The sequence below is a fragment of the Schistocerca gregaria genome, chromosome 10 (genome assembly GCF_023897955.1).
Source record: "Schistocerca gregaria isolate iqSchGreg1 chromosome 10, iqSchGreg1.2, whole genome shotgun sequence".
NCBI classification, from domain to species: Eukaryota; Metazoa; Arthropoda; class Insecta; order Orthoptera; family Acrididae; genus Schistocerca; species Schistocerca gregaria.
In genome coordinates, this window is record NC_064929.1 from 75,681,168 (window position 1) to 75,706,194 (window position 25,027).

Consider the following 25,027-nt stretch of genomic DNA (forward strand, 5'->3'; position numbering starts at 1 on the left):
GCTTGGAGGGTATTACAGAAGATGAGTTCCAGACATTTTACCATCAATGGCAGAAGTGCTGGAAAAGGTGTGTGCAATCAGAAGGGAACTACTTTGAAGAAGACGACACTAAACTTGACTAAAATGAAAAGCAAATTTTTTTTCACATCAGACCCATTACTTTGTCACACCTCGTATGATGCAACATTTTATAAATCCATCCAGCCACTTTGTGACCTCTTGATAAAACATTCATGCACAATTTCAATACTTCAACTAATACTTAAATGCATATATTTTGCCACATCTGACACTCATGTCAAAGCACACTTCACTCACATATTTATAACCTACGAATATAAATAAATATTCATCAAAAAATGGAAAATCCAGGATGGAATAATGACATATTATGTAAAGAATACTTTGCTATTTGTGTATCTGTGGAAAAATGAAGTTGTTTATAACATTTTGTAATGTCATAGTGTTGACACATTTTCCGACATTGCAGTGCCACCGAAGTGGGTGACGAGGTGCTGAGGTTACGCCCGCCGCGCTTCTTCCGGCCGGACGGTCTGCTGCGGCCGTACATCCGTGAGGAGGCAGAGGGCAATAAGCTACTGCAGGCAAGTCCCACCCATCCCTGCCCCGTGTGTTGCTATCGTTAAGGAAACCTGTGTTGGGATCGGTGGTTAATGGCAGCTACCCTCTCTGATGTGAATACTGGATAAAAGTCTGGCAACATAATATTTTTTAACATTTATAAAGGCTCTCAATTTACATTTGTTCAATAAATGCAAAAATGTTTGTTTGTGACAATTGTGTGTATTGTGTCTATTTTCCTGGAAAAAAAAGAGGTTTCTCTGTATGCAGAAAAATAGTATTGAACTCCCCAGAATCCCAGAAACCACAGAATTTGGAGACTAAAAGGGTTATCGATAAGTTAGATAAAGGAGTAAAGTGAGGAGCTATAGAAGCTGAGAATGAAACTGTCAATTCTGAAGCACAATAATTGGAGGCATTATTATGCTGTGAAATTGACAATCTATGTAATAGCAGTGACTGTCAAGAAAACCACATGGCAATCGGGTATTTCTAATGTTACATATTTATGCTGCATGAAGTTCAGAACTCAAATAGCAATTTCCCCAAAACACTTCAATGCAACTAACAATAATTCCCGGGAAAATTGACTTATAAGATTTTTTATTTTCTTTAACATACTAAATTTAGGGCAATGTATCAACAGGCCATACTGAATAGCTATGTGTTCTACCCATCTAGCACCAAATACCACATACAGAAAGCTTCGTGTTCTCTTTCTGTCTAAACTATATGTTATCCAAATTTCCTCCCATACTTGGCAACACTACAGACAAATACCTTGAGAAAAGGCTTCCTAACACTTATATTTGATGTTAACAAATTGCTCTTCTTCAGAAACTCTTTCCTTCCCATTGCCAGTCTACATTTTATATCCTCTCTACTTCAGCTATAGATTTCCTGGTCTAATTCTCTCAGCATCATCTGACCTAGTTTGACTGAATTCATTTATCCTTGTTTTGCTTTTCTTGATTTTCATAACATATCTTCCTTTCAAGACACTATCCTGCCCTGTTCAACTGCTCTTTAAAGTCCTTCGCTGTGTCTGACAATTGCTATGTCATGGGCAAACCTCAGTTTTTTTTTTTGTTTTTTTTTTTATTTCTTCTTCCTGAATTTTAGTTTCTTCTCCGTGTTTTTCACTGGTTTTCTTTACTGTCTGTTGAGTGTACAGATTGAATAACTTCGGGTATAGGATACAACCCTGTCTCAGTCCCTTCCCAATCTCACTTCTCTTTTATACCCCTCAACTCTGATAGCTTCTGTCTGGTTTTTGTACAAGTTGTAAGTAGCTTTTTGCTCCCTGTATGTGTTCCCTGCTACACTATGTGATCAAAATTATCTGGACACCTGGCTGGAAATGACTTACAAATCTGTGGCGCCCTCCATTGGTCTTGCTGGAATTCAGTATGGTGTTGGTACACCCTTACCCTTGGTGACAGCTTCCACTCTCACACACACATGTTCAATCTGCTGCTGGAAGTTTTCTTTGGGATTGGCAGCCCATTCTTCACGGAGTGCTGCACTGAGGAGAGCTATCAATGTCAGTCGGTGAGGCCTGGCATGAAGTCAGTGATCCAAAACATCCCAAATCTGTAGGATTCAGGTCAGGACTTTGCACAGGCCAGTCCATTACAAGGATTTTATTGTCGTGTAACCACTCTGACACAGGCTATGCAGCATGAACAGGTGCTCGATGGTGTTGAAAGATGCAATTGCCCTAAACCAATTGCTCTTCAACAGTGTGAAGCAAGAAAGTGCTTAAAACATCAGTTTAGGCCTGAGCTGTGATAGTCCCACGCAAAACAACAAGGGGTACAAGTCCCCTTCATGAAAAGCATGATCACACCATAACACCACCACCGCCTCCGAATTTTACTGTTGGCACTACACATACTGGGAGATGATGTTCACCGGGCATTCGCCAGTGAGGCATCGTTTGGCAGTTACTGGCATGATTTGTGGCTTATGACCAGCAACTCAACCATGAAATCAAAGTTCTCTCACCTAACTGTCATAGTACTTGCAATGGATCTTGATGCAGTTTGGAATTCCTGTGTGGTGGTCTGGATAGATGTCGGCCTATTACAAATTATGACCCTCTTCAACTGTCGGCCGTCTCTCTCACTCAACAGACTAGGTCGGCCTGTACACTTTTGTGCTGTACGTGTCTCTCACGTTTCCACTTCAGTATCAAATCAGAAACAGTGGACCTAGGGATTTTTAGGAGTGCGGAAATCTCGTGTACGGACATATGACACAAGTGACATCCAATGACCTTATCACATTTGCGAGTTCCTTGGAGCACCCCATTCTGATCTCTCATGATGTCTAATGACTACCTGGTCACTGATATGGAGTACCTGGCAATAGGTGGCAGCACAATGCACCTAATTTGAAAAACACGTTTTGGGGGTGTCTGGATACAGAATTTCAAAGAGAGTATCCAGTCAACATGGGTCATGATGGTCCCACCTCAGGTTCCCTGGCCTCCCCTGATTTCAGGCCATTAAGACTTCTTTTGCCGGATGTATGTCGAGAAACGTGCGTATTTAACATAAGACAGTGACAGCGTTATCCTTTCTTCACAAAGCAATGAAGCAATTGGAACTGTTGACACTGCAATACTGATTCATACATAGGCAGAACTCTCTCTTTGTTTCTGTGTTTTGTGAGCGATGAGTGAAGCATACATTCAAATTAAGGCTTAACAGAAAGAAATGTTCAGAGCTGGTAAACATTTCACAAGAAGTCCTAATGCTCTATGTGTAATAGTTTCCAAGGTATGATTTTGTTAAAATGATATTGGGTCTTTATGCACACCCTGTAAATTGACCTGACAGCTGCCACCTGACCGAGCCAACTGTGGCACTAGTTTCCACGTTTTATTTAGTTTTTAGTGTTCCATACCTCACTTGGACAATAACATGATCCTATAAGGGTTTTGTTAATACCGTCTCTCGGACTGGTTTTCAGCTTCTACTCTACCACAGTTTTGACATTAAACCTACATCTACATCTATATGGATACGCTGCAAATCACATTCAAGTGCCTGGCAGAGGGTTCATCGAGCCACCTTGACAATTCTCTCTTATTCCAGTCTCGTATAAAACATGAAAAGAATGAACACACACATCTTTCCATACGAGCTCTGATTTCCCTTATTTTATCGTGGTGGTGGTTCCTCCCTATGTAGGTCGATGTCAACAAAGTATTTTTGCATTTGGAGGAGAAAGTTGGTGATTGGAATTCTGTGAGAAGAGTCTGTCACAGTGAAAAATGCTTTTCTTTTAATGATTTCCAGCCCAAATTGTGTATCATTTCTGTGAAACACTCTCCCATATTTCACGATAATACGAAACTTGGTACCTTTGTTTGAACTTTCTTGATGTACTCAGTGAGTCCTGTGTGGTAAGGATCCCACACCACTCAGCATATTCTAAAAGAGGACGGACAAGCATAGTGTAGGCAGTCTCCTTAGTAGGTCTGTTACATTTTCTAAACAATATAGATCTTTGTTATTTTGGGTGATAACTGATACAGTGTAGGATTTTTAATTGTATTTTGAACCATGTTGCTTATATTGTGGCAACTGATAAAGATTTCACAAAACAAGATAAGTAAGCAGTATTTGTCTACATTCTTAAAAATTTGAACTGATTCACAAAAGTCTGAAATATTGAAGAGACACCCGTAAAAAAACTTTTTTTATGTAAAATTTAAAAAAAAGCTAGATCATACAAGTTTAAAGTATAGAAATGGCGAGCTTCAAAAACCTCCCAGAAGAACATGTTTTTTATATGTAACATCCAAACAAAGTAAGATTTTTTCAAAATGTTATGACTTATCTTAGATGTAGGTCTGATGCACCGGTGGCCCAAATTTGAGCCGCCAGTCTCGCTTCAGTCTGGAGTCATATAAAGGTGACTGTTTTTGCGTGTAAAATCCTAATGGTGCACATATGCCGGCTAAACTTAATTTTTGCCCAATTCAAATATTTTGCAAAACAGATTAGTTTGCTCAATTTTCCTGGGCACCACCCCATCTCCATCAATCAGAACATTGTTAATATACTGTAACATAGCTACACTAAGACATCTTTGAATGGCTATACAAGTGGCAAATGGCCACTGGCCTTGGTTAAACCAAAAACGTTTCACCTCATGTTCGTAACTCAAATAGGAAGAGGGTGCCAAGACACATCCCCCCCCCCCCCCCCAAACTAAGATTCTGTGTGTGGCCTTATCAGACATAGTTACATAGTTTTACAGTGCTTTCACACTGTAACAATTAGGTTTGTACGGCACCTTCTGTCCACGAGTCGTGCTCACACTTGGCCAACTTTTATTATATGCTTCAGCCTGAGGTGTCGCATATACTATCATTAGCAGTTTCACCTTATTTCTAAGTCATCGTCAGATTATTTGAATATATTATACAGTAACTCAACATTTCCCTAATTCTGCATTCATTTCCATGTGCTTTGCCATGACAGTAATTGTATGTGACTGCATTTGTAGTACAGGGTTATTCTCCCTCGTACCTGAGTTGGTAAGACCTGCAGTTGTAAAAGAATGGCCTGTAGTGGTAGTATCTTGTCCTGTTTTATCCTGAATGGTGCCATATTTTCTGAGAATTATTCATTTTGTCCATACCATCAACATAATTTTCCTCATCCTTTGAAATATATCAGACAATTCGAGGACACCCGTTTCTCTTGATGGTACATCCATAACTTTTGGTATTCATCATCAACAGTAAAATACACTACAGTTTTAAAAGTTATTTGTTTCTAAAAAGGAAAGCACAACCAGTGTATGGACCTGTGTCCCATCTTAAGGTGCATCTGTGCAAAGATTCACTAATTTGCTATGCAAATTAAAATAGCATTGTGTGTCCCAATGTCTGTGCTAGCAATCATTTGATAGACATTTCACTTCACGGGACATCGACAACTGTTACTATTTGTAACCGTTGATAAAATCTGGACATACTGTGCAGATTTTGAGTCGCTAATTAGTGAATGTTTTTACTGGGACACCTGAAGGTGGGACACTGGTCCTGCAACTGGTTTGTTGTTTCCTTTTTACAACTGTAGCAAATTTTTATAATTGATGACTTCTGGAAAGCTCAGATATGTTTTCAGTCTTTTGTTCTTCCTGTATGCTCAATATCTCAGCTAAACAATGAGATTATTACTTTTACTCTTTCCATTATTTGTATTCCACCCAGTACTTTCCAGTATCATGTCCGTAACAATTTAACTCAAATTTATAACAATAGTTAGGTGCATCCTGATTTGTCTGTGACTGCTGTCTTATTCTGCCCTTTCATGAGCTGAAAATTATTTTTCCACGTGTCAAAATGAAAACTGTCTGATGTTTACACTCTCTGTGTGTTCCAGGAAGTGGAAAAAAATAAATATGCATCAACTGATACTTACGTCGCCCACATGACTATAGAGAAAGATGTTGTTCTTCTGACGGATAAAAGGATAATGTACATAGTGCACGACCTATTTGGAGCGTGGCAGGTAAATAGCTAATCATCGAATTTTGTTTCATTTTCCACTTGCACTGATTTTTCAGTGCTCACTATAAATTTAACATACTGCATTCCTGATTAAAGTTGACATTATGCATCATCTAACGTAAAGTAAATGGCCTTCCAGGTTGAATGGGGATACCCTTGGGAGATTTTAGCAGAACCACGACTCATCGAGAAGGGTCTTTTGATATGTTCTGCCGGAGCTCATAAGAAGCTCCGCACATTTTTCAGCTCGAAGGACAGGGGGCAGATGCTGCTCATCAAGGAGCCCGAGCGCCGGCAGGTGAGTGCTCCGGTCATCGAAAATATGAGTTGTGTTTTTTAAATAAGTATTATTTCACTAACATGAGGGCTGTTCTAAAAGTATCCAACCTTATTTTTTATTGTTGAAACCAACAATGGTATCAGTGCCCACATGCTCTCTGTCTGTTGGCATACACAGACCGTAAGCCTAGTTTTTTGCCACGACTGCAGAAACGACCAGCTGTCGGCTAGCTGTTGACAAGTAAACGTGTGGTAGTGTTAGTCATTCGATTTTCTATTGTGGGAAAAAGTGGAACAAAATTGTCGCATCAAATTTTGTTTAAGCTTGGCGATTCTGAAATTCGACCAGACCACAAGGTTTGAGAAGTGTTGGGGGAGGAAGCAGTGGGTACCATACACATAAAGAGTGGTGCAACTGCTTCAAAGATGGTGCTCATCGGTGAAGAGTGAAGTGTATTTAGGTAGGCCCTCAACACGTGCAAATGGAGTAGTTACTCGTCGTGTAAGGACTTTGTTAATTCAGGGTAGATGAATCACAATCGGAGAACTTGCATATGAGGTAAAGATTAATAGTAGATCCATTAATTCCATTTTAACAAAATATTTGGACATCGGGAGAATCTCGGCAAAATTTGTGGCAAAGTTGCGATCGACTGAGCAGAATCGATGTCATTCGAGAGATTGCGCAGGACGTGTTGGACGCTGTGAACAGCAATCCCTACTTCCGTAACACAGTGAACACTGATGATGATTCCTGGGTTTATGTGTAAGACCCAGAAACAAATTTCCAATGGAAGCAGCCATTATCCCCAAGACACAAAAAAGCGAGGCAGGTCTGTGGCAGTGTGAAAGTCGCGCGACAGTTTTTTTTTTTTACTCTATTGACGTTGTCCATCACAAGTACATCCCAGAATGTATTGACATCAATAAGGAGTATTATCAAAGGTTTCTGTGCCACCTTTACGAAGTAGTGAGCTGCAAATGGCCATACTAGAGCGCAGCAGGCTGTTGGGACCTTCACCATTGTAATGCACCCACTCGCCATTCTCAATTCTTTGAGTTTTTTTGCTCAAACAAAAAATGGCTGCGTTTTACAGCCTCCCTGTTCTGTGACCTAGCTCCGAGTGATTGCTGGCTTTTCCATAACCTGAAAAAGACTCTGAAAGGGACCAGATTTCAGAAACGGGGAGACACTGCGCATAATTAGATGGAGCAGCTGCGCCCCGTACTGAAAAAGGCTTTCTGGTGATACTTCGGGCAGTGGCAACAGCTTCGAGAGAGGTGTGTAGGAGCTGCAAGGGATTACTTTGAAGGTGACTAGTGTCAAAGAGTTGTATATGATTAAAAATTGATTTTATAAATATAAGCTGAATGTTTTTCGGGCAGCCCTCATAAACATGTGAAGGGAATTTGTAAAACAATTTTATTGTTATGTGACAGCCTACATGTTTAAAGCAACTTTCAACATCATTTCCATTAATATATAGTTGATATTCCTGAGACATATTGAGTCTCACTTGTATCTATGATAATGATGTAGGGTGAAGCAATGAATTAAAATTTGTACCAGTGCCAAGATTCAAATTTGGGTCTCCTGCTTACTAAGCAGATGCTCTATCCATTTGGCAATACTGATGTGAGTTTAGAAGGGGAATAGCAATGGGTGGAATTTGTATCGGTGAGGGGAGAAGACAAAGGTCGCTCGTGCAGCTGTGGTATTGTAGTGGCATAACAAATAGTGCACATGCCTTACATTATTTCCACTAATGTTACAGCACTTAGCTCATCAGATGAAATATAAATCACTCCGTAAACGAGCATAAAAATTCGAGCATGTAGATGGTGGAGAATTGCTACCTTGTGCTCGTGTGGCCCTCCATTGCTGGTACAGTCGTGGTAATAAGAGGCTATTGCTGTAAAACATTTTCAAAAACATATTTAGTTACTGTCACCCTCCATATACTCCCCTTCTATATCCTTACAATGATCCATCGGGAGAAACAGAGCTGAATGTCTTCCTCTGTGAGCTCCTCCATTACATGTGCCGCCTTCTCTTTCACTGCTTCAGCTGACTGAAATCTTGTTCCTTTTAGTGCAGATTTGACCCTGGGGAATAGATGAAAGGCACTTGGTGCTAGGTTAGGCAAACAAGGAGTGCAGTCTAATGCTGAGATGCTACACTTCACTAAAAACCTCTTAACAGACAATTTGGTATGAGCCGGTGTGTTGTCTTGATGCAGAACTCGTGAATTGTTCTTCCGCAATTTGAGTCTCTTGTTTTTTCTCATTTTCTCATGGAGTTGAGCAAGTACTTAAAGACAGTAATGTTGATTAGTAATTTGACCTAGAGGAACCTAGTGCAGATAAAAAATAATAATTACTGCTTTTAATCTCAATTTGCTCCTTAGTTTTTTCAGTCTTGGTGAATGGATTCGCACTTAGTTTATGAATAATAACAGAAAAACCGAGATTCATCACATTATCCCTCTTTGCAAGAAATTAGGATAATTTTCAATGGTATCGAAAGAGTCAGTACAAGTACTTTCATGAACTTCTTTTTGCTTGATTGTGAGAATTTTCAGCACCACTTCCTCATCTCAAATTGGATATGTAAAATATGCCTTACGCATTCTGTGTAAATATCTACAGTTTCTGCAGTCGATCGAAAACTCGGCCGACAGTCAATATGAATAAGATTACCTACTTTTTCATTTTGTATCTATTTTTGACGTTGAAGTGTGTTCCGAGTGTGTGTTACGTTCAGTGTCTTCTGAGCCATCTTGGAAACGACTCAGAAACTCGCTTACACGATAGTCTTCATCATACACTTCTTTTAATTACAGATAGGTTTCAGTAGCAGTATTTGCAAGCTTCATGTGAAACTTCATGACAATTTGTTTCTCTGTTATAACACTTATCATGTTTTTGGCAAAACAAAATAACAGCTGTTACACAAACATAGTCTACAGCCACACTGATTTCTCTACAGGCACCAGAGATGCCGCATTCCATGGAGAAAGCTTCACGCTTCAGAGCTACTGGTCATTCATCTTGGACACATGTGTACCTATTCTTTTGCAGTATCTATCCCATTATTTTATTGCCACATTTCATTTGCAGAGATGCTACAGAATGGCAAAAATGAGCTAAGGTGTTTGGATATGCTCCTAACCAAACCATGAATAAAGTTGCTAATTTTGATGGTATGTCAACACAAACTGTACAGTGCGTCTACAAGAAAAAGTGTATCACTTGCAGACACATAACACTGTGTAAGATCCCTGGTCAAAAAAAGGTCCTAATCTACAAGGACTGGAGACATGTTTATGCTTTGTCAGTGATACTTGGTTTCAAACAGGTGTGAAATTGCTGCTGTCAGTGAACACATCTCCATCTCAAATAGTTCCCACATGTACATTGTGGAAACAACTTTATGCAGTGGAAATGCATAAATTCATCATCGTGCTCACAAAAACGAGTTCTGGATGAAGAGAGCAGTGTGAATAGGTGCCCTGTCCTCACAGAACACGGTGTGCAGATTGGGGAACAACATTTTACTGTGTGGTGGGCCAGATTGGCCAAAATGGTCACACAACCCTTAGCAATAATGTGACCTTTGCAGAGAAACTACGGACCTGTGGAGTACCACACAATGGCTGCCCAAACCATCACCGATCTCTCGGGACGAACACTCGGCCAGACATCAGAAACACTGTCAAACGAGACTTGTCAGACCAAACGATGTTTCTCTATTACTCCATAATCCAGATTTTATTGTGGTAACACATTATCCTGTTATGGGCATTTGCTTCACTGATTAATGGTTTTGGAATTCCAGCTTATCCTGCAGTTTCTATTTTACGAAGCTCCCTTTGTGTTAAGATGGTGGCTTGCAGCTATCGTTGTCATCTAATATTTTGTCACAATCCTCTTTACTGACCATCCTTACAATCACTCGACATGCACACACTTTAATCCACACTGCAGCTTAGCAGGTGATGTTTCCTGTACGCAAAATAATTCATTGATGGGATTAATCTGCAAATACCAGACACTCCAACTTCCTTAGTTATGGAAGCACTCACCATATGAACACAACAATTTGCCCACTTTTGAATTCATTTAGCTCTAACACAGTGCTCTCGTAACTACGCAGAACAGTATTCTGGCTGTGAATGACACTTACAACTAATTGAGAACATTGCACAGGTGCTGTTTGAGGTCAAATACGACAGATCAACCTGCAGGCTTAGCTAGCAGCATATGCATTTATGGTCAGGTGCACATTTATCGCAGTGTTTACGTATTTTTTGTCCATCCCCTAAACCTCGTAAAAGGCCAGTGTTCACAGCAGCACATAAAGCTGCAGTACTACAGTGGGTCAAACAACAGAGAAACTGGACAGCAGCTGACTGGAGGTGTATGCAAGGGTTGTATGAAAAGTTCTCGGAACGGTATAGGAAAAAAGTACTTATTTCACTGAAACTTTTTTATTATTTTACGATGTAGTCTCCTTGTACATTAATGCACTCGGCCCAACAATGTTCCATTGCCTCGATCGCATCTCGAAAATGAGTTTCCTCCTGGTCTGCCAAATAGTTGTCAAATCCAGCTGTCAGTTCTTCGTTTGAAGTGAATCTTCATCCACCGAGAAAAATTTTCCATTTTGGGAAGAGATGGAAGACTGATAGAGCCATATCGGTTGAATAAGGCGGGTCTGGCAACAATTCATACCTTGTTGTTGTTGCTATTGTTGTGGTCTTCAATCCTGAGACTGTCAGCTCTCCATGCTACTCTATCCTGTGCAAGCTTCTTCATCTCCCAGTACCTACTGCAGCCTACATCCTTCTGAATCTGCTTAGTGTATTCATCTCTTGGTCTCCCTCTACGATTTTTACCCTCCATGCTGCCCTTCAATACTAAATTAGTGATCCCTTGATGTCTCAGAATATGCCCTACCAACCAATACCTTCTTCGTGTCAAGTTGTGCTACGAACTCCTCTTCTCTCCAGTTCTATTCAATACCTCCTCATTAGTTATGAGATCTACTCATCTAATCTTCAGCATTCTTCCGTAGCACCACATTTCGAAAGCTTCTATTGTCTTCATGTCTAAGCTATTTATCGTCCATGTTTCACTTCCATACATGGCTACACTCCATACAAATACCTTCAGAAACGACTTCCTGATATTTAAATCTATATTGGATGTTAACAAATATTTGTTCTTTAGAAACGCTTTCCTTGCCATTGCCAGTCTACATTTTATATCTTCCCTACCTGGAGCATCATCAGTTATTTTGCTCCCCAAATAGCAAAACTCCTTTACTACTTCAAGTGTCTCATTTCCTAATCTAATTCCCTCAGCATCACCTGACTTCATTTGACTACATGCTATTATCCTCGTTTTGCTTTTGTTGATGTTCATCTTATATCCTCCTTTCAAGACACTATCCATTCTGTTCAACTGTTCTTCCAAGTCCTTTGCTGTCTCTGAGGTTCACCGATGACATTGTAATTCTGTCAAAGTTTTTATTTCTTCTCCATGGATTTTAATACCTACTCCGAATTTTTCATTTGTTTCCTTTATTGCTTGCTCAAAATACAGGTTGAATAACATCGGGGAGAGACTACAACCCTGTTTCACTCCCTTCCCAACCACTGCTTCCTTTTCGTACCCCTCGACCCTTATAACTGCCATCTGGTTTCTGCACAAATTGTAAACAGCCTTTTGGTCCCTGTATTTTACCCCTGCCACCTTTAGAATTTGAAAGAGAGTATTCCAATCAACATTGTCAAAAGCTTTCTCGAAGTCTATAAATGCTAGAAACGTAGGTTTGCCTTAATCTTTCTTCTAAGATAAATCATAGGGTCAGTATTGCCTCAAGTGTTCCAACATTTCTACGGAATCCAAACTGATCTTCCCCGAGGTCGGCTTCTTTCAGTTTTTCCATTCATCTGTAAAGAATTGGCGTTAGTATTTTGCAGCTGTGGCTTATTAAACTGATAGTTCTGTAATTTTCACATCTGTCAACTTCTGCTTTCTTTGAGATTGGAATTATTATTTTCTTTTTGAAGTCTGAGGGTATTTTGCCTGTCTCATACATCTTGCTCACCAGATGGTAGAGTTTTGTCGGGACTGGCTCTCCCAAGGCCGTCAGTAGTTCCTTGTTTTGACTCAGGTCTTTCAGTGCTCTGTCAAACTCTTCATGCATTATCATATCTCCCATACATTATTTTGTGTAATTTTGCCATAGCAACGGCACATGTTTTTGATCCAGTGTCAAGAGTCGTGGCACCCATCTTGCTGATAGTTTTTTCATTTCTAATTCTTCAGTTAAAATGTGATAAACCATTTTGGGTGACATGTGGCAAGCGTGAGCAATTTTATGCACTTTCAATTGGCGATCATCTGTGACCATTTTGTACACTTTTGCAGTGATTTCTGGAGTAATGACACATCTCAGCTGACAACTGTGCAGATCATCATCTAAGCCATCCTGACCAAATTTAAATTCATCTGTTCACTTGACAACAGTCGAATATGAAGGAGCAGGACCCCCAGTGTATTGTAGAAATCTGCATGAATGTCCTTTGCTTTCATACCTCTCTTTACAAAGTATTTAATCAGTGCTTGAATCTAGACTCTTTATTTATTATTATTATTATTATTATTATTATTATTATTATTATTATTTCCCCTCCCCCGTCTTCGCAATCCCTAAGCAGGAACAACAACAGAACCATGTCACTGACGTGGCACGTGTTTACGGGTAACATTCCAATGAATATCATGTGAACAACTTGTTGCCGTAGCACTGACCTCTCATGGTGATTTAGAGAACCACCCTCGCAGTATTGGCCAACGAGAAATGATTTTGCTACTTTTCAAGTGATGCAAGGTGTGAAGTGCACTGATGGCCCAGTGCAGACATTTAATTCAAAGAGTACGGAGGAAGTACACTCCTAACTCCATCCGAACAGACCTCAGAAATCGCACAGGTACCGACCGGTCACTGTACCATCCTCGGCCGATAAATGGCACTGGATACAGTTAGGGAGAAGCACGTGGTCAGGACACCACTCCCCCAGTCATTGTCAGCTTTTGTGACCAAAGCCACTGCTTCTCCTCGATTGGCCTCACAATGACTGAGTGCACCCAACTTTCCAACTGCATGTGGCAGACACTCATCTCAAAATATTGGATAATTTATTCAAGAGAAAGGGCTTCACAAATTGAGCAAAAGTCTGTAACATGTTTGTCAATGTGTGCCATTTTGCAAGCAGTTATTCAGCTTGGCATCGATTGATAGAGGCGCAGCCCCTCCCGCCAGAGGTTAAAGTCCTCCCTCAGGTGTGTGTTTGTGTGTGTGTGTGTGTGTGTGTGTGTGTGTGTGTGTGTGTGTGTTGTTCTTAGCCCGTTTGACTCCCTACCCCCCTTAAACTAATTTATGCTAACTTGGAGCAGGAGAGTCACCACAGGACATTTTAATTTCTACTGTCTATACTTTTACAACTAAATTCCTAAAACTTCGGTACCATGACCAGGAAGGATTGAGGATTCACACTAATCGCAGTGGAAGTTCAAAAACAAAGCAAAATACCTCCCTTTTTTTACATTTGAAATTTCATCATCTTTTCACTTATTACTGGCTGCATTTGTTGCTATAGGTACACTTTTCTTCCTAAGTAAGAGATATTCTTCAATGAATTTTTCATAGAATACAAACAGTTGTTACAGGTGTAGGAAACTCTAGAATTTTTTAAATCTATTGAAAAAAACTGTGGAAAAAATAGATATAATTAACTGTAAAACTTGAATTTTTGTAAACATGAAGTTTAAAATGTAACAGTTCATTCATTTTTTCATAAATTAAATAACTTCTAGAGTTTCATACACCTGTAACTATGGTTTGTATGCTGTGCAAAACACATCAAAATATCTCTCTTACTTAGGAAGAAAAGTGTACCTATAGCAACAAATGCAGCCAGTCGTAAGTGAAAAAAATGATGAAATTTCACATGTAAAAAAAAAAAAAGTGTTTTGTTACGTTTTTGAGCTTTCGCTGCTATGAGTATGAATCCTGAATGCTTCCTGGTCATGCTGTTAGTTTTATGAATTTATTTGTAAAAGTATAGGCAGAGGAAATTAAATGTCCTGTGGTGCCTCTCCTGCTCCAAGTCGGTCTGTTTGACGTCCTACCCCCCCTTAAGTTGTGTGTAACTCTAGGGACTAATGACCTTAGCTGTTTAGTCCCTTAGGAATTCACACACATTTGATTAATAGAGTTGTTAGATATCCTCCTGAGGGATATTGTACCGAAATTTGTCCAACTGATGCTTTAGATCATCAAAATCCTTAGCTGGTTGAAAGTCCCTGCCCATAATGCTCCAAAAGTTATCAGTTGGGAGGGAGAATCCAATGACCTTGCTGGCTAAGGTAGGATTCAATGAGCACAGAGACAAACAGTAGAAACTCTCGCTGCATGCGGGTGGGCATTATCTTGCAGAAATGTGAGTCCGGGATGGCTTGTCACGAAGGGCAACAAAACTGGGCGTAGAATATTGTCAGTGTACAGCTCTGCTGTAAAGGTTCCGTCGATGATGACAGATTAATAGGTAGAGGTGTACCAGTTTTGTGGCGTGCATATTCCCCTGACCTCAATCCAGTGGATTATTATCTCTGGCGGCACCTTAAAGAATTGGTCTATGCAGCAGACCGTCTAGATGCAGGAACTCTTCATTGATGTCTCATAGAAACCAGTGAAAGCATTTAAAACGGTCTCCGATTATTTGATAGAGTGTAACAGTCAATTCAATGAGTGCATGCATTTTTAAAAGCAAAAGGTGGACATTTCGAGCATTTATTATTAGCTTATATGTTGCCGAGCTCCAGTCACCTAAATTGTATACGTTGATGAATAACTCAAAAATGAAGGATTTTCAAACTTCAAGGATGTATCGTAATTAATGGTGTAAACACATTGAAGGTATGTGATACTAGTAGCAAAGAATCTTAAGTGTATAGGTCTGCAAACAACCCATTTGCAAGATAATTGCAACTTTGTGGACACTAGGCACCAATAACTTGATTCTGTGTAATCATCATCCAGGTTATGAAAAGGTAAGAATACTGTACAACATGAAGAAAAGTTATTAGTTATTAGAGAAGTTTAGTTGAAATATAAGTGTGTTGAAAATGGAAAAACTGATAGAAGCCGACCTCGGGGAAGATCAGTTTGGATTCCGTAGAAATTTTGGAACACGTGAGGCAATACTGACCCTATGAATTATCTTAGAAGAAAGATTAAGGAAAGGCAAACCTATGTTTCTAGCATTTCTAGAATTAGAGAAAGCTTTTGACAATGTTGATTGGAATACTCTTTTAAATTCTGAAGGTGGCAGAGGTAAAATACAGGGAGCGAAAGGCTATTTACAATTTGTACAGAAACCAGATGGCAGTTGATAGTCGAGGGACATGAAAGGGAAGCAGTGGGTGGGAAGGGAGTGAGACAGGGTTGTAGTATCTCCCCGATGTTATTCAATCTGTGTATTGAGCAAGCAGTAAAGGAAACCAAAGAAAAATTCAGAGTAGGTATTAAAATCCATGGAGAAGAAATAAAAACTTCGAGGTTCGCCGATGACATTGTAATTCTGTCAGAGACAGCAAAGGACTTCGAAGAGCAGTTGAACGGAATGGACAGTGTCTTGAAAGGAGGATATAAGATGAACATCAACAAAAGCAAAATGAGGATAACGGCATGTAGTCAAATGAAGTCGGGTGTTGCTGAGGGAATTAGATTAGGAAGTGAGACACTTAGCTATTTGGGGAGCAAAATAACTGATGATGGTCGAAGTAGAGAGGATATAAAATGTAGACTAGCAATGGCAAGGAAAGCATTTCTGAAAAAGAGAAATTTGTTAACATCGAGTATAGATTTAAATGTCAGGAAGTTGTTTCTGAAAGTATTTGTATGGAGTGTAGCCATGTATGGAAGTGAAATGTGGACGATAAATAGTTTAGACAAGAGGAGAATAGAAGCTTTCAAAATGTGGTGCTACAGAAGAATGCTAAAGATAAGATGGGTAGATCACATAACTAATGAGGAGGTATTGAATAGAATTGGGGAGAAGAGGAGCTTGTGGCACAACTTGACGAGAAGAAGGGATCGGTTGGTAGGACATGTCCTGAGGCATCAAGGGATCACAAATTTAGCATTGGAGGGCAGTGTGGAGGGTAAAAATCGTAGAGGGAGACCAAGAGATGAATACACAATGCAGATTCAGAAGGATGTAGGCTGCTGTAGGTACTGGGAGATGAAGAAGCTTGCACAGGATAGAGTAGCATGGAGAGCTGCATCAAACCAGTCTCAGGACTGAAAACAACAACAACAACAACAACAAGTGTGTTGAACGAACACAACAGTTGCATTACCACTTGTAGTTAAAGGTGGTGTTCAGTGTTGTCCTTCTGCTCGAATGCAAGCCGGTACCCGTCCCCACAAAGAATTTAAAGTCCTTTCAAACGCATCTAGGTCACTTTGAAATTCTTCACAAGCATTAACAAGTATCTACTCCAATTCTTCAACTATGTTAACCGAGTGGCAGTCACTGTACCCTTAAGGTGTCTCCAAACACAGAAGTATGTGGGGTTCACAGAAGGTGTCTTAGAGACCACAGTACAGGTTCTCCTCACCCAATCACATCATTGGCCATAGCACTGCATTAGACGTCATCTCACCATAGCAGCAAAATGTGCTGGTGCTCCATTATACCTGTACCACATCATCTGACGTCGCTCTGAGGAAACATCCTCAAATACTTCTGCAAGATGACACCACAGAAAGTGAAGGTAATTCTGTGTATTGAAATTGGGGGCCCAAGACTCGTGCATGGGGTTGGAGACCACATGACTCCAAACTTGAGAGTTGGGATAATGGAACACACTACTATGAGTGAATCCTACTTCAGCTATAAATAAAATGTTTTTGTCAAATGTAGGATTGCATACAGAATGTTGTTGCATCCACTGACAGGACTGTAAAGCCTTCTTGTCGGGACTCCTGTAGAATGTGCTGCTGTTTCCAGCTGTTTACAAGCACAGATGTAATGTGTGCAGACCTACCCGCTCCCACTGCATATGTGAAGCTAACAGTTTCTCGGAGATGTTGATGCACCCTCGTAAATGTTTGACTCTTGGGATGCCTTCGAGTAGAATATGCATCTCGGTACAAGCATTCAGCCTTCTGTGCATTGCTGTTAGCCCTACCATATGTGAAATGCATACCTACATATTCCTCATTACTATAATTTTCCATGTTACCAGCAAGAATTACGGTGCAACTGTCGCTCGCTAGACAGCTGTCGTGAGTGCCACTCTGACTGTGTACTGAACTCTCATATCCATTCTGTTTACAGTTCCACATCTAAAAAATGTAAACAAAATCCACACCACAGACCAGCATGTGATATTTACACAGAATCATGTCAGTAGTGACTGGTAACAACAAAGTCAAGATTATGTTGCAAATTGTTCATTTTTGCAGACCTACGTTTACTGAGACTTAAGTGCTTCTAGGATCGTGTACTTTCAACTTTATGTGTTAATACTACTAATCGTGATATGTAATGTTGTACAATATTGATTTAATTATGTTAGCCTGTGTCAAAAAAATCCACAAGCAACAATACCCCACCACAAAGTAGTGTGTGCATAATTTTTTGCGCTCCAATTGTTTAATTGAAATCCACTTCTATTGGTGATCCTGATATCCTTCATTCCATGCGTTATTGTCTGGATTCTGGTTTAATATGAGCCATCCATATATTTTATCTCCAGCTTCAACTGGATTTAAACATTCAACACCTTTATTACTGTACTGCTCTAGAAAATTCAGAGTATTGGCTACTTGATCACTTTTGTGTGCCTCACCCAGCATTTTCGAAACAGTATGTATTCAACATCTGGTAGTTCAAGTGTTCTGTAACAATTTCATAAAGAAAAATTCTCGAGTTTGAGGAAATTCTTTAGATAAGGACAGAATCGTAAAGAGTCTGTTTTCTCAAACTTTTGCATGAACTTTCTGCACCGAACCATCAGTGATGACAGATTGTAGCCCATGTTGCACTTCATCGTGAATATTTGAACACTTTAAGCCATTTTCTTATTATTCGATTACTTGTAGCATTTTCTCCACAGATTTCACTATACCAGGAGAAATATCTGCTGAATGGTGTTGGAAGATAGCTAACACTTGCAAGCACTCAGTTTGCATCGTTGTCTGCAGCATTGCAGTGGCTGTATTCAGAAACAGTACTTACAAAAAAATCCACACATTTTAACCTGCATCCCAGTGTAAATATGCTTTTAACCTGCCCAATATCAGGGTTCCTGGTTCCTGCCAGTGTACACCAGTGGCTGACAAAGGAACTCCACAACTTAGGGAACTAAAATTTTGTCATGTTCAACATTTTAGAATTCTTATTGGTACTTATCTCTTCTTGCACATAGTTTGTAGCCATGTTTTTGTTTATTTGTTGTCTCTTAAACTGTTGCATCACTGTAATTGTATGAGTCAGTTTTTTAGATTTCTGTAGAAGATTGGTTTCTAAAATTTTCAAAGACTGAAAAATTTTAATTTCCTAAGACTTTGTTTCATGTATTAATAAATATTGTAACTGTATTAGACTTACTGTATTGTAATTAGTCATTCAATATTTCTGTTTTTAGTGGCTTCTTAATAAAATAACGGAAATGATAAAGAAGTAAAAATAATCTCTGATGGACTGAAGGCTGCAACGTCTTCCTGTCGCTGCTCACGTTACGAGGGAATGCTAGCAAGAATTGCTGTGTCTTGGCCACTGTTCCTTTTGCTTTATATTAACAGTACAAATGCTAACTTAACAAAGCAATTATGCTTAAATTTTCTCTGAAAAGTATTCCAGCATTTTAGGAAATGTCTGAAATGTGTAAATGAAGTCACTTATTTTGGCTCTGGTAGTGTTTAGCTGCCTTTTGGCAAACGTTTATGCAACAATGTGCAACGTGTTGATTTTATTTTTTGGAAAAGTGCTGGTGTGACATGTGGAGAGAGTGAGAGGGGGGGGGGGAGAGAGAGAGAGAGAGAGAGAGAGAGAGAGAGAGAGAGAGAGAGAGAGAGAGTTGGTTGTTGCAGTTTTTATGCATGGTTGTTGCAGATTGAAATATGCTGATTAGGAGAATGAAATAATAATGGAAGTGATTGTTTGACATTGTTACTTAAGAGGAACTATTTACTGTTCATTGTTAGTTGTTGACTGATATGAGAAATGTTAAATTATATTGTGCTGGACTATTCGGTTGCATTACAAATTACCAGGGAACAATGAGGCACAAAAGTGTCAATTTGTTTCTTTTATCTAAAAATTTATTTATTCATTGCTGCCTTTTGTGATCCAGATGCTTACAATGTTTAACCAAAGTGTCTGAATCAGGTAGTTTCTTCACACACCAAAGTTTAATATTTTGGTACTGTTTGTTTTGTTACTGAGAGTATGTATGTAGTCATATTTTTGAGAGTGCTTAGCTTTTTAAAACAATGTTTGCACAAGTCACCCGGAAAAAAGACTAGAATATATCTTTATTTTTTAAGTGTTCTTTACACTTTTTGATACTGAGCCTTTTTACAGCATTCTAGAAATCTGTAGTACTTAATTTATAGCATCCACTCTCATGTAGTTGTCCTAAGTTTAATTGCACTGTCTATGTGGAGGAATGTGTGTCAACGTTTGTTTACTTTTTGGATGACAGGGCTTTCTGTGGAACATTGCATAAAGAACACAAATTAAATGCTTTTGTTGTATTCAGTATGGTTGCAATGAAGGATATTAAAGAACAGTTCAAGAACAAGTGGTTCTCTGTGTATTTAAATATGTTCTCTCCCTTTCCATAACCCATTACATCTGTTACTTTGGACATTATACTTTCTAGAGTAATAGTACTTTTAACTCCTTCCTTTTGAAACCATATGTAGACTGATTATGGTAGCGCCTTTTACATTTAAATTAATGTTTACATTACTCCACAGTAATGATCATGGGAGACAGCAATACCAGCTGTCGGCAAAATTTGAGTGCAGCCTTTTAGGTTTTTTACAAAAATAATGTCATCAACATTTTTTTGTACAAATTGTATCATTGTTTCTCAAAATGTTTGTCTTTAAAATTTATACACTTTGGTCATCACTAGAACAGGTTCTGGAAACTTTTTTCTGTTCTAATGTTGGAACCTCAAAAACATGACTTTGGAAGGACTCAATACCTTGAGGTGATGTAAATACTTACCAAGCTGTTTTTGTTTGACTTACTGGGACAAAAAGAAGTCAAATCATGGTAACTCAAGTGACTACAGGTGATCAGACAATATTTAGAGGAACAGCAATTGAATATATGATCTTTTGGATGTGGTGACATCATGATTAAGAATTTTGTGATGGTCCTGGTTGCTTTTTCTGATTTCATCATAGACTTGTGGCAATCAAATTGTTTTACACCATTTGGCAGTGACTGTCTTTATATTGTCAGAAACAAGGGTTACATCATCTCCAGTGTAACAAAAGTAACAAGCCATATTTTTCTTAGAAGTGTTTCAGGAACAAACAACTTAAATTTCCAGTTTCTTGGAACCCCCAAAGAATTGACTGCTGCACAGTTTCCATCATGGACAAATATGTCTAAGTTTTGTCTTGTTTTCCAGTGTTGTATAGAGATTCTTTATCTCCTGAGTCAAATTATTTATCATTTCCTTATACCAATTGAAGAGAACTTGTTTTTGAGATCTTTTTTACACCTAAATGTTCATGCAAAATTGTGTAGACAGCTGCCTTTGATGTGCAAAAATGGTTCATGGTCTGCCTACATAAAAATCATCACTGACAGAAGAGAGATTGTAATTTTCTGCAAAATGATTCTAAACAGACTTTTCCAAAGGTTATTGATTATTGGATGTTGAACATGTCAATCAAAGGCATTTTCACGAAGTGAGACCCTTATGAAAATTGTAAAAAGTCGTACTACAAAAATGTTCATATAAAATTTCCAGTTTTATAACATTGCTTCTTCAAGCACATACTGTAGACAAACTGCTAGGGTTAATTCTGAGCTGCCATTGTTTTTACAATAACGAATGGCAGTTTTTTCTTGAAGCAACTGCAGTGTCACTTTCCAATAGTGCCTTCAAGAAAAAATTTGTAGATGTGTCATTTACAACACACTGCTACCAATCAGCTTCATCCTCAGCCAGTAGGATGTATTGTGACTGTGGCATCAGTGCAAGGAGATGCACACTCTGCCACGTGCTTGACACTACGACCTCCTCCAGGGAAGGAACTGTAATATATGACTTGTACAGAATTAGTATGAATTGATACAAAATTATTAATTGAAAAGGCATTGTTCATAGATTTCTACTAATAGAGCAAATGTTGCTGACCATTAAAACTAAACAAGCAGCAGGATAACAAATACTAAAATCTTACTTATTGCCTTCATGTAGTACAGTGGTGAGGATACAGAATAGGTCCATGCACAACAATTCACAGTACCAATATGTTGAAAAAAGACACATGTGAAAGTGCAATTTCTCAGGCTATTGTATCTCAGATTATACTGTTCACAGAGATAAGGGGGCAAGTGTTTTTGATAGCTTTTGGTCTAGCGACCATTTTCCACCTATCAGAAGAAAGGGTGTGCTGTAGTGGACCTACAGTACTGGATCATAATATGATCGTTTACACACTTAGAATGAAATTTTCACTCTACAGCAGAGTGTGCACTGGTATGAAACTTCCTGACAGATTAAAACTGTGTGCCGGACTGAGACTTGAACTCGGGACCTTTGCCTTTCGTGGGCAAGCACTCTACCGACTGAGCTACCCAAGCACAACGCATGCCCCGTCCTCACAGCTTTAATTCCGCCAGTACCTAGTCTCCTACCTTCCAAAATTAACAGACTCTCTCCTGCAAAGTTTCATATCAGTGCACACTCCGCTGTAGACTGGAAATTTAATTCTAGAAATATCCACCAGGCTTTGGCAAAGCCATGTCTTCGCAATACCATTTCTTTCAGGAGTGCTAGTTCTGTATGGTCCACAGGAGAGCTTCAGTAAAATTTGGAAGGTAGGAGACAAGGTACTGGCGGAATTAAAGCTGTGAGGACGGGGCGTGAGTCGTGCTTGGGTAGCTCAGTTGGTAGAGCGCTTGCTTGCGAAAGGCAATGGTCCTGAGTTCGAGTCTCGGTCCGGCACACAGTTTTAATCTGCCAGGAAGTTTCATTTACACACTTCCTCCAGCCCAGGCAACATGAACATATCTGTTAGTTTGTTCTACATTAGGTGTAGACTTTAGGCAGCTTATAAAAATGCCATTTGTTCATCAACGTTTTCAAAGAAAACTCTGAGAAACACATGATTTTAGAGCATGAAAACTGGCAGTTGTGAGGATGGGCACTTCTACAATTACTGTTCATGGCTCACTGTCCAAATCTTTACCATACACTCTTAAAATGGTATTCTCAGGGAACTTTGAACCTTTTTTTCATTATCATTATTCATCACCAAGAACCAGAGGTTCAAATTTACCATACTTAAGCACATAAAATGTGCACATAACATCTGGTCCCAGCCATAATTGTAGTTCTAATTGGCATAGTGGGTTCAGGACAAGGGTTATAGTATCCTGAGACACCAAATTATATTTTTAGTCAGAATTTTTCCACCAATAAAACTTTGATGCACTGCCTCTGTATAATTGGAAGTTCCGGGGAGAATGAACAGTGCCAACTGCAAATTTGTCAATGCCTTATGGGCTACTATTGGATACGCAACAAAATCCCTTGTTTGTATTTCAGTTAATATGGACAGCACGTGTTACATTTCTGATGCACTAGAGCCCTGTGTCCTTTCTTTGTAGTCACCCTGATGCTATATTTCGACAAGATAACATGAGACCACCCACTACCCACATCATCCTGACATACCTTGATACAGAGGGTGTTGGACTATTGCCTTGGCCAGCACTTTCTCCACACTTCTTGCCCACTGAAAACACCTGATCACGGGTTACCAAGAGAGAAGTACAGACACAACAACTGAAAATATCTGGCATGGGCTTGTAGTGGCTGGGAATTATGTACACACATCTGTTGCCTAAGTTCAGTCTAGCTATATGTCAATCTGGGTTAGAGCCATTGTTGCTGCCACAGGTAGCACCTCTTTGTGCTAAATTCCCCACCCTGTACATCCTCAATTCACCTAGGAATGTAAACAATCAGAAAAACACTCCTGGCACAGCATAAAAAAGGATAATGTGAACTTCCACACACTAATACATCCATAGTTATCTATGCTGCTATAAGAGTACAAAGACAAGTCATTGTTTAACATTGTTACCAAAAATCTCCAAAATTACTTCATAAATTTGTTTCAAATTCGTGCGCAACACTGTAATAAACATTGGGACAGGCATAAGAGTTTATAATTTTTTTAATCTGTGTGCCACCTGTTTTATATATACAGGGTGAGTTGCATAAGACGTAACACCCCCCTTTATTCTGGGGGTCATTGCACATATCAGCAAGCGGTTTACGGTGAATCATAGCAGACTATGGGGCACATACGTTGGTACATGCAAAATAATCACAACGTTTATATTGACTGAGAATGAAGCAAGTTCATGTTTTTTAAATGGGATGCTGTACTTTTTTTACCATCATTCGAACACTCTGGAAAAGACGCGTATAGTGATGTAACACATGTTGCTATTGTGATTCAAACTTTGCTTAAAAGACGCTGGGAAATATTGTACGGTTGAAGGTCGAGGCGGTCGGAAGAGGCTGCAGGCTGTAAACACGACACGCAACCCGGGTTGCTTTTAAGCAAAGTTGGTATCACAATAGCAATGTGCATTACATCACTATACTCGTCTTTTCAAGAGTGTTCGAATGACGGTAAGAAAAGTATAGAATGCAATTTAAAAAACTTAAACTTTCCTCATTATCTCGGCCAATATAAACGCTGCAATTATTGTGCATGTACCAAAGTATGTGCCCCATAGTCGGCTTTGATTTGCCAAACACCGCTTGTCGATACGTGCAATCACCCCCAGAACAAAGGGGGTGTTACGTCTTACATGACTCACCCTGTATATATAAAGCACAGTGTATTATGTGTGTGTCTGGATCTGCTCCCGAACCACATGATCCATTTCAACCCAGTTTGCTACACAAGTATCAGCACTGTGGTGTTTATCACCCCATAGCTTCAATAGGAGTGGAGACATTCTTTCCCATGTGTTTTTTCTGCCCCCAGTGTATAAGCTGCCTGCACATCAGGCATGTTGTGTGGGAATAGCATCAGCCTGCCAAATAACCCTGCTCTACAGGGTATCCTACATGTCAGAGGCAAGAAACGTAGTAGTAGTAGTAGTAGTAGTAGTAGTAGTAATGACCTACTTTATTGATCTGCTTCGGATGGCAGCATGTACATCACATGCAAATAAATGATTTTCAAGCCCCTGAAAAATTTCATTGTGCTTGGCTGATTTACCTCAGAATTTTACGTGATACTCTAGTAAACATTCAAGCGGAATCTGAATTGGC

At 39.4% G+C, this 25,027-nt stretch overlaps 1 protein-coding gene across 1 annotated transcript in view; it reads left to right on the forward strand.

Moving 5' to 3' along the window:
- Nucleotides 1-20,281, forward strand: part of LOC126293289 (intermembrane lipid transfer protein Vps13-like) — a 391,345-nt gene extending 371,064 nt beyond the window's left edge. Inside the window, 4 exon segments of the mRNA XM_049986411.1 lie at nucleotides 491-605; nucleotides 5,988-6,116; nucleotides 6,255-6,413; nucleotides 19,124-20,281. Coding sequence (XP_049842368.1) covers nucleotides 491-605; nucleotides 5,988-6,116; nucleotides 6,255-6,413; nucleotides 19,124-19,162 — 442 coding nt within the window. The 3' untranslated portion in view covers nucleotides 19,163-20,281.
- The last annotated feature ends 4,746 nt before the right edge of the window (nucleotides 20,282-25,027 follow it).